This window comes from Molossus molossus, unplaced genomic scaffold (assembly GCF_014108415.1).
Source record: "Molossus molossus isolate mMolMol1 unplaced genomic scaffold, mMolMol1.p scaffold_m16_p_15, whole genome shotgun sequence".
NCBI classification, from domain to species: Eukaryota; Metazoa; Chordata; class Mammalia; order Chiroptera; family Molossidae; genus Molossus; species Molossus molossus.
Window position 1 is genome coordinate 613,499 of NW_023425350.1, and position 16,181 is coordinate 629,679.

At 51.1% G+C, this 16,181-nt stretch overlaps 1 protein-coding gene across 1 annotated transcript in view; it reads right to left on the bottom strand.

The window, feature by feature from the left end:
- MYT1L (myelin transcription factor 1 like) overlaps positions 1-16,181 on the bottom strand; it is a 149,619-nt gene that overhangs the window by 96,450 nt on the left and 36,988 nt on the right. The window contains exons 4-6 of the mRNA XM_036262841.1: positions 11,409-11,463; positions 11,202-11,235; positions 10,853-10,915 (exon numbers count right to left, since the gene is read on the bottom strand). Of these exons, the coding sequence (XP_036118734.1) occupies positions 10,853-10,915; positions 11,202-11,235; positions 11,409-11,463 (152 nt within the window). The remainder of the gene's footprint in view (positions 1-10,852; positions 10,916-11,201; positions 11,236-11,408; positions 11,464-16,181) is intronic.

The following is a 16,181-nucleotide window of genomic DNA, read 5'->3' on the forward strand; positions in this document are numbered from 1 at the left end:
GCAATCCAGGCAATCCAAGGTAATCTAGGCAATCCAGAGTAATCCAGGCAATCTAGGCAATCCAGTCAATCTAGGCAATCCAGGGTAATCTAGGTAATCCAGGTAATCTGGGTAATCTAAGGTAATCTGGGTAATCCAGGTAATCTAGGCAATCTAGGGTAGTCTAAGTAATCTAGGGTAATCTAAGTAATCTAGGTAATCTGGGCAATCTAGGTAATCCAGGCAATCTAGGCAATCCAGGCAATCTAGGGTAATCTAGGCAATCCAGGCAATCTAGGGTAATCTAGGCAATCCAGGGTAATCCAGGCAATCTAGGTAATCCAGGCAATCCAGGATAGTCCAGGCAATCTGGGGTAATCCAGGCAATCCAGGGTAATCCAGGCAAGCTAGGCAATCCAGGCAATCTAGGGTAATCCAGGCAATCCGGGCAATCTAGGGTAATCCAGGGTAATCTAGGCAATCCAGGGTAATCTAGGCAATCTAGGTAATCCAGGGTAATCTAGGCAATCCAGGTATTCTAGGCAATCTAGGGTAATCCAAGCAATCTAGATAATCCAGGTAATCTAGGCAATCCAGGTAATCTAGGCAAACTAGGTAATCTAGGCAATCCAGGTAATCTAGGTAATCCAGTTAATCTAGGCAATCCAGGGTAATCTAGGTAATCCAGGGTAATCTAGATAATCCAGGTAATCTAGGCAATCTAGGTAATCTAGGCAATCTAGTGCAATCTAGGTAATCTAGGCAATCTAGGTAATCTAGAAGCTCTGACAAAGGCCACACTCACCCAGGGACAGGTCAATTCATTAGTCCCTCAGTGGGTGGGGCCCCACTATAATAATTCATCAGTGCTCTCAACCTGCTGGAGTGGGAGCCAGGTGACTGCGTGGAAGAGGAGCCTGGGCGGAGGGGCGCTGCCCCGTGTGCAGAGCACTGTGATGGCTGACAATACAGTCTGGGGCCCGGGGTGCAAACAGGGGAGAGCTGCTCATAGACACTGCTGGGAGAGGAGCCGAAGCTCCCGAGTTCAGCTGCCCACCCCTGCTGTGTCCCACGTATGGCAAGCCTGGCAGAGCCAGCCACCCTGAGCTGCTCTCTTCTCTGAGTGACCCCATATCAGCGTCCCACACCCTCTACCCCAACCGACCTCAGAGGGGAGTCTCTCAGACCTAGGGCCAAGTCACTGCTCGGTAACTGACCCGCCTGCTGACCTGCTTGTAAATGGTGGTCTCCGCCTCCCCACCCTCTCCACTCTCCTTTCCAGCCAGGGGGGAAGGTGGGACTGGACAGCTCTCAGGTCTGCTCCCAGGGGGTCCAGATAAAACATTCAGAAGCACAATAAGCCACTGGATTGGCTAAGGGGCAAACAGGTGATCTAAGAACATCACTGCATCATAATATGTTATTCATGAATAGGATTTCTTCCAAGATGCTCTCTCCTCCCTAGAGCTTTGGGAAATGCACTCCTTGCACACTGAGCTCCTCTCTGATGGCAGATGCAGCATTGGTTGGTGTTCAGACTGCACAGTGGCTACTACATTCCAGGGAGTGGACCTTCTAAAACCAGCTGAATTAGACAGATGGAGCTCAGAGCTTGCCCTAAACAGAAAAGGGATGGTGATTCTTCCTAATGACCCATTCTGAGGCCAGCACCTCTCTGGGTGAGGGGTGCAAGGTATACAAGGGTTTCCCAGTCCCCAGGACATACCCCAGTTTTCTTTAGTGGAGCTGCCTTGGCCTTCTGTTACCCATGTGCTCCTGGCCACTGGGCTCTGTGCAGGCTCAGGGGACATACACAGGTAGGGCCTGGATGGGGACTCTGAGAAGCCCAGAGCCTCTGGACCTCACCTGTGTGGGTGAACTGAGCTCTAGATGGCTCTGGGGGATCCCAATGTAGGACAGGGGTGAGCCTGGACAAGCCGCAGGGTCCACAGCACTGAGTTCACCCACACCAGCTGCCTTCCCTTCCCCAGAGAGCATGCAGAACTCCTGAGAACGTCCCTGCCAGTCTCACAGGTCCACTGGGAGCAGTGGGATGGAAGATGACATCCCGTCAAATGTCATCCTGTGGCCACTGGAGGCCTTAGGACTGAGGCTGATGGCCCCAACACTGGGGTGTGGCTGGGCTGCAGTCTGAGGTGGACCACTGGTCCCTGCTCTGGGTCTGCCAAGTCTGGATTCAGGTGCCACACTTATATCTTAACTCAGGGACAGGAACTGCGACAGGTCATCTGGCACCTCGTCTCTGGGACGAGGTTCTGGTTGTCACTGCATGTTTCTGCTGTGGTTTCAGGTAATACTGCTGTGGGCTTTGTCTTCCAGCTGCTTCTCTAGAATGAATGTCCCTTCTGGTACCTGAGAACCCATGTAATCAGGTGTCTGCCCTTTGCTTACACCCTGTTCCTTTGGGCAGGGGTTCTCACACTTGGGGAGAGTCAGAGTCCCCTGGAGGGCATGGACACACACTGCCAGTCTCGACCCACAGCTTCTCATTCAGCAGGACTTGGCTGGGCCCAAGAATCTGCCTTTCTAGAGAACTGTAGGTAATGTTGATATTCCAGGTCAGGGGACCCACCTGAAGAGCTCCTGCCTCAGGGGAAGCTGGGATGGGCTTGAGTCACGAGGACCATCCTACCTGCTGGTCAGGGTGGCTCTGCAGTGGTCAAGGACCCAGCTGGAACACCAGAGCTCTGAGGACAGCGTCAGTGGTTCCTCAGAAGTTCCCAGGACTTGAGAAAGCATCTAGCAATGGCTCTCTCCAGTCTCCTCTGGATGTTGGGGGGCAGCTCTCAGGCCCAGCCACAGTCTCTCCCAGGATGAGGTGAGAACAGGAGCGCAGAGGACTGCAAGGCAGGTGCACTCACCTTGGCACTCAGCTCCCGGTCTCCGGCTCAAGGCAGACCACACTGTGCTGTGTCGGCCGGCCTGAGGCGGGCTCCCCATTCACTGCAGCTGCAGACACCCTAGGTGCCACAGACGCCTTTCAGATGAAACACTGAGACAGTATTTCCCTTCTCTCTGCAGGATCAGCAGGAAGAGGTGCTGGAAGTGGGGTTTCCATCCCATGCTGGGGTCTAATAGTTGAGGCAGGACGTCCTCTTCAGGGCAGGACAAAACAGGAGTCTGTGTCTCCAGGGCCAGAATACAGGTTATGATGATGTCAAGGTGCACATCCTGAGAGGTGGCTATAAGGACTAGATTGCGGTGCTGGTCAGGATTTGAGTTTCTCCAAAATCAGCTGTTCTGACTGCAGATCCCTGGCATGCAGACTGGTTGCCCAGAATTGTCAGGTCACGGTCAACTAGGTTGGTGTGAAGGGTTTGTACCCTTTCAGTCCCTGTCCACCCTCCCCCACCATCTTCACTATAAGGGGAACGCATGCCCCCCAGGGCAGAGCCCACAGACCTGTCCAACAACCCCTGACCCACCTTTTCCATCAGTGGGAGTAAGAAGAACCAGATCAGCAGAGACCCACATGCTTGAGGTGGAGGGTGAGCTCAGGTCAGAGCACCAGCGAAATGCAGGTGCCTCGGGGCTGCAGCTCACAATTGGTACAGGGTCCACCCCTCAGCCCCTCCACGGCTGCATCAAGGCCTCTCTCCACACCTTGGACCTAGGAAGCGGCTGCTGTGTTTCTGCCATGAAGCCAAGCAGCAGGTGGAGGCTGCAGACGGCTGTGCGGCAGGGCAGGGCGACCACGGTGTGCTGCGCACAGCTAGCTGTGGCCCTGCCAGTGTCACCAAGCCATTTTAAACTGCGTTGTGTGTCAACTATCTGAGATACGGAATTACTTGAAAACTGTATTTAATTTTATCAATTGTTAAAAATATTTCCTGAAATGCACCATGTTTCATTTCAGTTTTATTTTTTATTTATTTATTTTTTATCCTCACCCGAGGACATTTTTCCATTTTCTGTTCAGATAGAGCGGGAGGGAGAGAGAGGAAGAGAGAGAGAGAGAAAGATTGATGTGAAAGGGACACATCGAGTGGCTTCCACCCGCACGACCAACCAGAGGCGGGGACAAACTGCAACTGAGATACGTGCCCCTAGCGAGCGGGAACCGAACCCAGGTCTCTCTGTACCGCAGGTCGACACTCCAACTGCTGAGCCAAACCGGCCAGGGCTCGTTTCAGTTTTAAAGACCCTGACTCAGTTGCTCACTCCTGTCAAGTGCCCAGAGACATGTCCATGTGCAGACATGCTGTAGACCAGCAGCAGGCAAGAAGCCGTTTCAACTGAGGGTTCAGTGTGACCATCAAGGTTAGCTGCCGCCACAGTCCAAACGCCTGCGCCTGAGGATGGCGTGTTTGTGCATGATCAACATCAGAAGGACCAGTCCAGGGAAACCCTCTAGCTGATTCTCCATTTCCCACAAATAATTCCCTAGATCTCAAAATCACTGCTCTACGCACAACTGTGCAGGCCATCAAGTTAATGGTAAAATACATGCACCCCTAGTTCTGATTTACGTCAGTGACGAACAGTAAAAGGACAGGCGGGTCGTGAAGTCTAAGGACGGGGCGATGGCGTGCACAGCGATGACCCTCTCGTGAAGACCCAGGGCTATTCCACGGGCCCTGAAGTCAAGCACAGACGGATTGGCTGGGCGGCTGCGTGCACAGCATTCCCCCGCAGCGACCTCTGTGCGGCAGCCACGCGTCAGCCAGAGCGCCCACAGGCCTGCGCTGTGCTCCGTGCACCCCGGTGGAGCTTCCCTTTCCACATGCAGGGCCTTACTAATTAAAACCAGCTCTGCAATTAAATGTGGAAAATTGTGTTAAACTTTCAAGCGTGATTAGAAAAAATGCAATTATTTTTAGGACATTTTATTTCAATGCAAATGAAACTTCTCTCAACGTGAAATGGGTAAGTGGGAGGCAGAGGGACTCCTGGCTCTCTGTCTTCCTCTCTGTTTCTCACCCCTTTTGGATTATAGATGCACCTCTCAGCTGCACGTTGCAGAGCTCCACTATCTCTCGCCAGTGCTTGGCTCTGTTCCAAGGCTTTTAGTGAGAGCTCTCTGTCAAGGCATGAATAATACAGCCCCTAGGCCGCTGGCAGAATCCCAATGAGGCGTGCATACATCAGGAAGCAAGCCCCCACCTCCTCTCCAGAACAAGTCCGTGAAGACAGGCAATTATTCACCCGCGGCTGCCGCCATGGCAATCACACTGGCGGGTGGAAGGCACAGGAAACGGAGAAGACTCTGAATAAGGGATGTGCACAATAAGCCAGAGAATCCAATACTTTTCTGATCAAAAAGGGAGCTGCCATTTGGAGCTTTTAATTTTATAGTTTCAAGATCAATTGCTTTGGCTCTGAATTTTCTCCACTGAGAGGATTTAAAATAATAGCAATATCCATCACCCAGTTTTCGGGTGCTTGTTGAGTGTGCAAGACTCTACGGCTAAATTGTGGGTCAAATATTCACCAGGACCTTATTCTCAACCAACAAATAAGTTAAAAAATTGCAATGAAGAGAAATGTAAATGAAGTCCAATGAATTTCAGAAACAAGTTCAGAGGGTCACAAACAGGCGTGAAGATGAGTCCATGTTAGGCCCCTGTCTGTCTCTCCTGAGAGGCATGTATAAAAGTCACTGCTCAGAAAGAAGAAAACCTAATTAATTTCAAATATTCCAGTCCATAATTACTACCAGGAAGGCTGAAATTCAAACTCCTCTACATTTTTAAATAGTATTCTATAATATATATGAATAAATTCTGACTACTCCTATTTTGAATTTTATTGGGGAAAACTAGGAACAATAAGCCAACTGACTGGTGGTGAATTTGGTTTCTATGGACATTCCCCTATCTCAACATCAAGTCATACCTTGTTTTTAACACAAACAACATTTTATTTCAGAGTGGGTAGAGAAGACGTAAACTGTGATGATGGCACTAGAACTGCGTCTCAGTCAAATGCACGCGCAGACTTGGACAGAAGAGCTTTGACAGCCACATCGCTGTGTGCACCTCGGCACAGCTGCTGCCATGCGCTGGACTAATGGCAAACGCTCTTCATTGGTATTTGAACGGAACTAAAGCAACAGATAGTGACGTGTGGCTTCTTTTCACCATGTCTTCCTCCTTCCAGATGTCAAGCTTTGATGTGGGGGCTGCCACCAGGAAATGCCAGGCCTCATATCCCACCCAGTGACGTGCCCCTCTGCTCTGGCATCGTGACACGCTGGCTCACACTGAACACATGCTTCGGCGGGCTCTCCATACTTCACACTTTGCCTGGAGCCTCCCTGCCAACAAACTGTTGTCAGGAGGAGGAACAGGCTAGCAACTTCCTAAATTCCCAGGATGTGGCCTCCAGGTCTCCCATTATCTTCCTGCCCCCATCCACCATCAGCATGGCTGTGGGCACATGGGCAACAGCTTGTGTGTTACCCACAGATGTTCTGCTTACCCCCTGGGAAGGAGTGGACCAGGGAGGAGAGCGGAGGGGCCCGGAAAGAAGTGTGCTTCCCAAATGCAGGCCTCTAACTAAATGCTGGAGAGCTCACTGAGGACAGCCGAAGATGGCCGAGCGGTCTGCTCCCGCACAGGTAGCTCTGTGTGAGGTGGTCTGCAGCTGCCCACTCGCACAGTTCAGGGGAAGCACATGGGCTCACAGTGGGAGGTACCAAGCCATGTGCGCAGCTGTCATGGGACAGCGAGCCAAAGGAAGAGGTCAGAGGTGCTGCGCACAAAAAAGGCTGTTAGCACTTTGGTTCACATTAGGAGAATCTCTCTGGCCCAGTGGCAAAGTCCATGGTTTCTGTCAGGCACACGTGCTCACAGTGAAAAGCTCAGCTTGAAAAACAAAAGTCAGATTCACATGTCCGGATACAATGTTTCTGAAGATTAATGTCTATTACATCTGTGAGCTGCATGAGAGGCCTGGCCCTGACTTCTTACATCAGGGCCCAAAAGTGTCCACTGGGCTTGAGGTCCCGCTGGTCAGCGTTTGGGAATTCAGTCCATTTATCTTCACTGCCCAGAGGAAGCTCCCCTGAGGAGCTGATGAGCGCCTGCCTCCAACATGGAGACTCGACCCATCTTTCTCAAGGGACTAAAGGCCGTACGTACTGTATTAAAACCTCTAAACCTCTGATACAGTCTGCACTTCCAGTAAAACTACGTTTCAATTCCCCTCATGTTTGTCTTGCATTATTTCTCTAACTTAAAAATTTTTTTTTTTTTTATCCTTAACTGAGGACATTTTTGCATTTATCTTCAGATAGAGTGGGAGGAAGAGAGGGTGGAAGAGAGAGAGAGAAACATCGATGTGAGAGAGACACACGGCATGGTTGCCACCCACATGACCCCAATCAGGGCTGGGACGAACCATAACCAAGGGACATGCCCTTAGCGGGAACTGAACCCGGGCTTCTCTGGTCCGCGGGCCGATGCTCTAACCGCTGCGCCAAACCGGCCAGGGCTCTAACTTTTAACAGTGCATTTGCACGTGTATTTATCAGCTACGTCAAACTGGCCACAAACCATTAACACAAATAAATACTCATGACAGATTATCTTCCGTTCAAGGACACAATTTGTGAAATGAGGCGGGCGATCTGAAAGTATTAGAACCCTAACTCCTACCCCCAGTTTTTAACCAGGGTCTTAAATTGCGAATTCCTTTTTCAGGTCATTGTTTCCTTTCACAGGAATTACTTGTGGTTGGGGGTCCTCTACCCTCTATGTCGATTCCTCACACACCCATAGCCCACCTCTCTCGACTGAAAACAAGAGAGTGTGCCGTGACTGTGGGCAGCTACATGGCAGCCAGGACCCAAAGCAACAGCAGACCAACCATCACGAGCCACATAGCGTGTGTCCCACACAGCAGTGAGTGTGTGCATCACTGTGGCTAATATTTGACTTCCTTAGAAATTTCCTTACGTCAAAAAGAAAGATCAGGGCGTTAAATCTATGATGATGGAAGGAGACTTGACTTTGGCTGGTGAGCACACAATGCAATATACAGATGATATATTATAGAATTGTACACCTGAAACTTATATAATCTTATTAACCAAAATCACCCCAATACATTCAATAAAATAAAAAAGAGAAAGAACTGCTAGGCATTGTTTTATCACTTGGTATCAAATTTCCTAAACATTGTTTTGATTTTTGATATTGTTGATTCCACACACCTGCCTCAAATTATGTTTTGCATGTTCAAATAAATAGAAACTTCAACATGCTAAATAACACCTTTTACTTGGCTATGAACTGATTTGATATATCAATAAAATAAAATTGTAGCCCTAATGGAAATACATTCATTGAAAACCTCATCTTTAATAGACCGAAGGTAAGGGCAGTGTTATTAAAACCCCACTGAGGCTGCCATTCCTGATATATGGAGGGGCCTGCCAGCCCTGTGTCTCAGCAGAGGTCAAGGTCACACTTGTGGAGGCGTACAGGTGTCTATGTGCAGGAAGTCTTTTGAACCAGAACAAACAAAGCAGGTGTAACTGGACTCGCAGTGGGAAAGCGCAGCAGTCCACAGGTGCTGAGGGACAAGCACCCCCATAGGGGCTCGTCTTCAGGGTCAGAAATTCAAATGCCACCCCTAAGTCGCAGATTACTGACAGCGTATAGACTCCTCGAGGGGACCCTGAGAAGAGTCTCTCTGACCTGACTGAGGCTCTCTCATCCAAACGCAGGAGGCAGCTGTGCAGGGTGTCTGGCCACCGGGTGGGGGCTGGCCCAGCGTCTGCACTGGGATCAGCTGCTCACGGCTTGCCACACATTCCAACTCCCAACCCACTGCTCCCATTCAAACACTAGCAATTCCAGTAATTGCACGCAATGCGACTCATGGTAAAATTATAACATTAACAAAATTAAGTTAAAAAATTTGTTGAAAGATTTCCAATTAGGATGTTTCTGTGAATCCTCCCTAAAATTCCATCTGCTTAGTTCCTGCTGCAGGATTCAAGGCGTTCTGTGCCCACGTCAGCATCCTGGCTCAAGGCCACCCCCGAATCACACTGAAGCAAGTCCAGGCACCTCCTCAGCAGGGAGAGGTCTCGGAGGCAGGTGCGTGTCCCGCAGGGCACATCCTCAGGCGCAAAGTGCACCTTGGCAGGGACCCAAGTGTCTGAAATAATTCTTTGGAAATATCATGATTTTTCCTGCAAAACCGGGGTTATAAAATATCTAGCTGACAATTAAAGCTTTTTAACTAAATTTAATCATTTTATTAACAGTACGATAAATAACTATTGACCAATCAAGAGATGGTCATAGGAAAATCATATTTCACTCATGGTTTGCTAACCTGTTTTCCAGTGAAAATAGAAACAATGTGGTTTTTCTAAAACTTTTAGATTAAAATTTATATAAATATTCCATAAAATAGCGTAAATTATTTAAACCATTTAAATTACATAGTTCAATAACTGACTCTTTAATACAGTAACAATACTAATATAATAAATTAAATTAAATATTTTAAATCACAAAAAGAAAAGGACTTGCTATTCCTTTGGTGTGCACATAACAGAAATCTGACAACCACTCCATCATGGATGCTCCTGAAACACTCCCTGCCTCCCTAGATGCTAGTATGGGCATTTAGGGAGCAACTTGTAATTTTTCCCTTGTTTTACTAGAGGACATTCAAAGCAATTGCTTGGTTCCACCATAAATGAATGTTCAGAAGAAAGGGATGTAGAGCAGACAGTGAAGGAAGGTCACCTGGTGCTGTGGGCACACCTGCTCTGGCACCTGAGCGTGGATTCCGTGGCCTGGTTTCTGACGGTTTGTCAGGCTCAGTGACCTTGGTCCCTGCAACCCAATTTGTGAAAATTAGCTGACAGTGTCCTACAGTCTATACCTACTTTGCTCGTCACCACGGAAACATCCACTGGCAGGGAAGGCGCTCTGGTGGCAGGGAAGAGCCTCCTCACGGATAAACGAATCTGAAGACCACCTTCTCCGTGATACTCACTCGGCTCAGGTGTGCACACTGGAATTCTGCTGTGATGCGGCTTTGACAGTTACCCCGCCACCTGATCCTCCAGATGTCCACACCCATCTCGCTGACCAACCTAACCCCGTATTTACGAGGTAACATAATCCTGTGAAGCCCAGACTCTCCTCAGGCCATCAGTCCTCTTTCCCTCCCCAGCAACCTCCCGCTGCAGCTGCCCAGGTCCAGGCTTTGGTTCTTGTCCCAGGACAAACTGCTCCATTATGGAAACCATGTTCTAGCAGAAAGATCTGAAGGTCACACTTGGATTTACCATCTGTGATTTATCGCCCTGCCCTGCAGCTAGCGGCATGAGAAAAGGGGAGGGAGAAAGAAATCTTGGTGACAGCGTGGGAGGTGTCAGTGAGTTGTCCCGTGCACAGGCAAAATGAGTTTCAGGCTGGTCTTAATTTCTATCATTTTACGAAATGCCACAGATTCTGCCCCATGAATCAGTGAGAACGGCTGATGTTTTGAGAACCTGTGCAAGAAACCAATGACTGCCCGGCCGGTGTGGCTCAGTGGTTGAGCGTCAACCCATGCACCAAGAGGTCACCAGTTCGATTCCCGGTGAGGGCGCATGCCCTGGTCGTGGGCCCAATCCCCAGTGGGGGGCATGCAGGAGACAGCCAATCAATGTTCTCTCTCATTGATGTTTCTCTCTCTCTCTCTCTCCCTCTCGCTTCTTTTCTCTCTAAAATAAAAATGAGAGAAAAAAAAAAAAAGGAGACCAATGACCAATGACTGAGTTCATGTCAGAGGGGGAAAAAGCTGAACACTCATTGTTCTCCAAGAACACCTGCCCAGTCACTTCATCATGGGAGCTGTGTCCCTGAGCCACCAGACAGACATGTGGAACACGCAGCATTACCTTCTGTGTCTTGCGTATTTGCCACTGACATGACCGCTGCCATCACAGCCAGGAGTGGGACAGCTGCAAGAGGAAAGAGTACATTACACGGTGCTGCGTGCCAAGGACCACTGAGACCGAGAACTTCAGTGACAGCACAGAGGAGGAGGGCCACACAGACGGACAGAGACAAACTCAAAACCTGGGAGGGAAGGTTAGGGAGGCTTTTTGTTAGTGAGTCTCGGGGGAGGTGATTTCATCATGCAGCGGGCCCTTAGCAAGACACCATGAACTCAAAAGTACACTCTATCCATGAAAAGGTATGGATTTTCCAAAAGGCATGGGGGACATGTTTACCAAGAGCACTAACCTGAACAGCTCTTGTATGGCTGGTTCCACGGGAACTGTGGAGAGAGGGAAACAGATAACAATGCATCATCTACCACAAGCACCCTCTTCCACAGAAAGTCCCGAGGGTGGTGTCAAGGCAGCAGTCAGAAGGAATCGAGCAAATAGCTTCTGCAGCATGAAGGTGACCCCAGGTGGGGCCTTCAAGGACTCGGAAGTGTGGACGTACCTCGAACCCCTTTGGACCGTGTGCGATGACGTTTCTCCTCGGCGTCCACCTCCATCTGGGGATAGATTAGCAGGCGGTCAGTGTCCTTCTGCACGCTGAGGCTAGCAGGGCACGAGCTGTGCCCTTGCATTTTAGGGACAGAGTTGTAACCCTGTTTCCCTCTGTGCAGGGACAGCATTAGGCGGTGCAAACGTGTTAGAAATAACAGGCCAGACCTGGCCCTTGCAGGGAGTCAGGAGGTTGAGCCTCTGCGATGAGCCTCGAGTGGAACCTGTCTGCTCTCTGAAAGGGCTGACCAGGGCATGTCTGGGTTGATTCAAGTTGGACTTGGTACCAAGAATGTGCCAGAAGGTGCAAGTGTGCACCTGTGCATGCCTGGACTCTCCTTGTGCACAGGGAGGTGAGCTCTACTCAGGAGTGGGCGTCACAGGGCTGCACTGTGTCTGGGGGACCCCCACTGCCACTGGGTTCCTGGGGTATCATCCACACTGAGCTTTTCAGGGACACGGGCCCTTTGCTCACGGTAACCCACACATCTTACACTTTGGAGACTGCGGCCCTCACAACATTGTAAGGAAGGTACCTTTATTACATCTTCCCTAGACCTGACTTGCCCATGATCACTGAGCAGAAGGCCAGGTGCAGGGCCCTGAAACCAAGCCCCTGCCTCTCCATGTCACCTCTGAGCCAGAAACACACTGCTGGATGGGTGACTATGGGTGGTGCTCTGTGCACACAATGTCTCCACAACGGGAGAGTAATCTGCAATGGCATCTGCACAACAGGAGGCCCACACAGCGAGGCCGATGGAAGCAGTGCAGGTGAGAGGGCAGCCCAACTGCAGGGACAGGGCCTCTCACCCCCGTGACCTCTGTGCCCTGTCCGAGGGGCCAGCGCTGCACAAGACGTGACTCCCTCCACTGTCCGTGACAGCCAAGGCCATACAGGATGAAGACACCCCGTCAGATGCGTGGGTTCTGCTGGGGGGCAGACTGAACAGAATGGGCAGGCTCCCCACACGGGACATGGGGCATCGCAGCCTCACGCAGCGGCTCCCGAGGCACCGCTCACCTCAACTGACCATGAAATACTCATTAACGTTATGTGCCAGGCACGGCATCAGGAAATAAGAAATACACGCAATAAACAAAAGAAGCTCATGTAATGGTCTTAAGACCTTCCATGGAAGACACACGTGTTCAGATTTAAGACAGAGTCAATGAAAGAAGAATTTCAGAAGAGGAGCCAGTGTGAAGCAGGGCTCTGAGGGGAGGCTTCCCAGGGGAAGCTGCGATGCTCAAGGGTCTGCAGCTGTGGGAGGGTGGGAGGGAGGCGAACCCAAGCTTATGTAGGGGTCCTGGAAACAGCTGTTGGATGGGTGAGGCCATCTGCTGGGACAATGGCAGGTCAAGGAGATGGCAGGAGGCAGATGGGTCTGAGAAGATGGGGGTGGCAGAGCAGAGAGGGCTGGGGTGGAGGTGCAGGATCAGAGGGAGGGGTGCAGCCAACCCAGCGGCAGCTCCATAGCTATTGTCACCTCTGAGCACGGTGGCGGTGGGGGGCCTCAAAAGCATATTTAGAAAGTGACTCCTGAGCAGTCTGAGTGAGCGCAGAGGGAGCAGGAGTAGGGTCAGGAGAGCCACGAGGAGGTGACAGCCACCTAACAAGGCAGGGCCACCACAGCGCCTGGAATGCATGGCCGCCCAGGGAAGTGAGAGGCACAGGAAGAAGGACATGGACGGAGAAAACCCTGAGGACAATCCACACGAGGCTGTGCCACAGTCCCTTCTGTCTCTTGAGCTCATGCACGAGCTCTGGGACCCTCAGCAAGGCTCACAAGGACCCGCAGGGTGTCAGTGCACCTCTGGGTGATATCAGTGCTCTACACTGCTCCTCCACACACAGAACCCCCAACACTGTGCCACCACAGCAAAGCCTACAGGGCCAACAGGAGCGAGGCGAGCACCAGGGAAGGCGGGAGGCCGCAGGGATCCCCCATGGGGATAGCGCGCTCAGAGACACGGGTGGGTACCATCTCTTTCTCAGGGGACGCGGAACTGAGCAGCACTCTGTGTCCGGGCATGGGCTGAGACGTGTTCCCAAGGCGGATGCATAGCAGGAAGGCCGCATCGACGATTCAGGGGAGTGCACACAGGCTTCTTGGGGGGGGGGGGGTGAAACCAGAGCTGGGTGCCAAAGCTTCATTGCAGGCTGCCAGTTTTGCAAGTGTGGTGGTGGTGGGGGGGTGTTCCGGGCAAAGGGAAGGGCACAGAGACCCTGAGGCTCGCAGGCACTGAGCTGGTGCCAGGGCCCTGGAGGGGCTGAGCCCAGGGCTCTCGGGGGGCCTTTCTTCAGTGGGACCAGGCTGCTCACCCTTCCTAGGAGGGACAGAGGCGGTCTGCACAACCAGCCCCTCACTCACGCTCAGGCACGGCGCCTGACAACAAGCCTGTGTTGTGACCCCTGGCTGCAGCTCAGGGGCGAGCACGGTACCCCCAACACGGGTGAGGCTGGCTCTTCTCTGTGGGCACTACTCTGAAACACTTGGCCTCATTAGCTGTCTGCTCATATGATTGCATGAGAACTGCTTTACCTTTTACTTTTAAGATGTTAACCCACTGTTTCTATATACAGGGGGACAAGCTTGTTTTCTTCCAGATGGACAGTTGGTTCTGCCATTAACCACTTGTTAAAGAAACAATCCATTCCCCACTAATCCAAGAGAGACCTCTTGCTGTATGTTAAGTTCCCACCACCATGGGGCCAATTTGGGGGCCGCTCTGCTGCCCTCAATGATCTGTCCCATCGCTCAGCCCGCTGAATTTTAGGGCTCTGTAACAGGCCAGTCAGCCTCCTCACCATGAGGGTTTCAGGAGAGAACGTGTGAGAAGCATCTGCACAGCGCCCGCCACAGCAGACTGAGCAATGGCTCTCCCTCCACAGCTAAGGACACGGTGCAATGAAGTATCGAAACGGATTTAAATGTTGCTTCTATACAGACTTTCGACATGCACACACTGCCGGCAAGGTTCAGATTAAGCGGAAAGCATGCAGTTCGTAGTTCAAAAGCAGAGGCAGGTTTTCACCTTCCAATGTTCACATCTGCAAGTGCCAAGTCAGAGCCCAGGGACGTTGAGGGGTGTTGTCACAGGTCTGCTTCCTCAGGAACCCCTGCCCCGCCCGCCACAGGTAGAAGCACCTGGGGGACTGTGTCTGAGGGGTCTCTTCTCATGGTCCCGAGGCCAGGCCACAGGAACCGTGTGTGCTGAGCTCACGGGAGCAGCCTTGCTCTAGCTCGGTTCTCACCATCTCTGGAACGGAGGACATCGCCCGTGACCACTGCCCGTTTCTGATTGTCTCTAGTAACTCACTAGATCTTTAGATACATCGTCCTTAAAGTGCTCTTTTATTTTTAAGTGCAGTGCTTATTTTTATAAGGATAGGTTTGTGGGAACTTTAAGTGATGTTATACTTGAAATAAAGTCTTGAATTTAAAAAATTTACTTTTGAATCAAGAAAAGCTCAGAGTGACCAGAAGAGACCGAAGAGAGGTACTTTGTGGATATCAACTCTGCCCTGGGAGTCAGATGCACTTCATGGCTTTCGTCTTCCCTCTGTCCTTCTCCCCGGTACACATGCACTGTCCTCAGGCCAAGTGCAGACACCTGTCAACTACCCACACTCAGCACCAGGAGCTTCCTTCAGGGCACTGCGGGCTCTCCAGGCACCAGGGCGACCCCAGGGAGGGGCAGGAGCCCACCTTCTTCCTGCCTTCCTTTCACAGGGACCCACAGGGACAGGCAGGTGGGACAGCTGGGTCCCGTCTCCGAGGGGGACCTCTCTGACCTGTCCAGAGCCTGAGCGCCATCCTTCCTGCCAGCAGCCACTCTCAATGACCCATGAGGCAGTCACCCATCTGCCAGCTGGCCAGGGTGACTCTTTCCCCTCCTGAGGCTCCGCCTTTGGCCATGTCATTGCTCATGGGCACCAGAAAGAGCAGGCTGCAGGGGGCAGAGCTGGCATTCAGTGTGCCAAGCTGTGTGATGGGAGCAAGTCTGGGGAGAGGAGTAACAAAGGGAACCGATAAGCTCCTGGCAAAATACAGTGCGCAGATCAAGCCACACACAGATGCCCATGCGCCTTCATTCCACTGCATTACTGTCTCCTGGGTGACGGAGACCTGGCCCTACCCTCAGGACAGCAGCACCACCTGTGACGGTCAGCGAGAACCAGAAATTCTGTACTGTAGTCGTCCTTGAATAGGGTTTAGAAAAGGTTCTATGACAAAAATTATTTTCTAAAATATGACAAAATTTTGTTTTAGTGAAATTAATGTAGTGGGAATGTTAAAATGTAGGCATTCTGTCCCTATTTACGTTAAGTGAAAGGACAGCTGTTAAGAGGCTGCAAAGTCAGGGGAGAGGAGTGAGTTTGCAGCTCATGGATCATGGTTTATAATTTTCAGTTTTAGTTATCTGACCTCACAGGATAAAAATAAGGAGAAATTCGGCAAATAAAACAGGAACAAAGCCTTGGTTTGTCTGTGCCTTCTTTTCCTTTGCCCTCCTCCATTTCCTGGGCAGGGAGGATGGTAGCAGTGATGTGGTCCTCTTCACCCCAATCCCTGCACTGCATGGGGAGGGGCAGGTCAGTGACAACAGAGTCAAGAGTGACTGAAAGAACAGAAATTCTGGGCAAAAAAAGAAAATGAACACGTAGTTGATGCCCACCTCCTCCTGTGCCTGAGGAGCAGAGTGCACCCTCTGCCAGGGT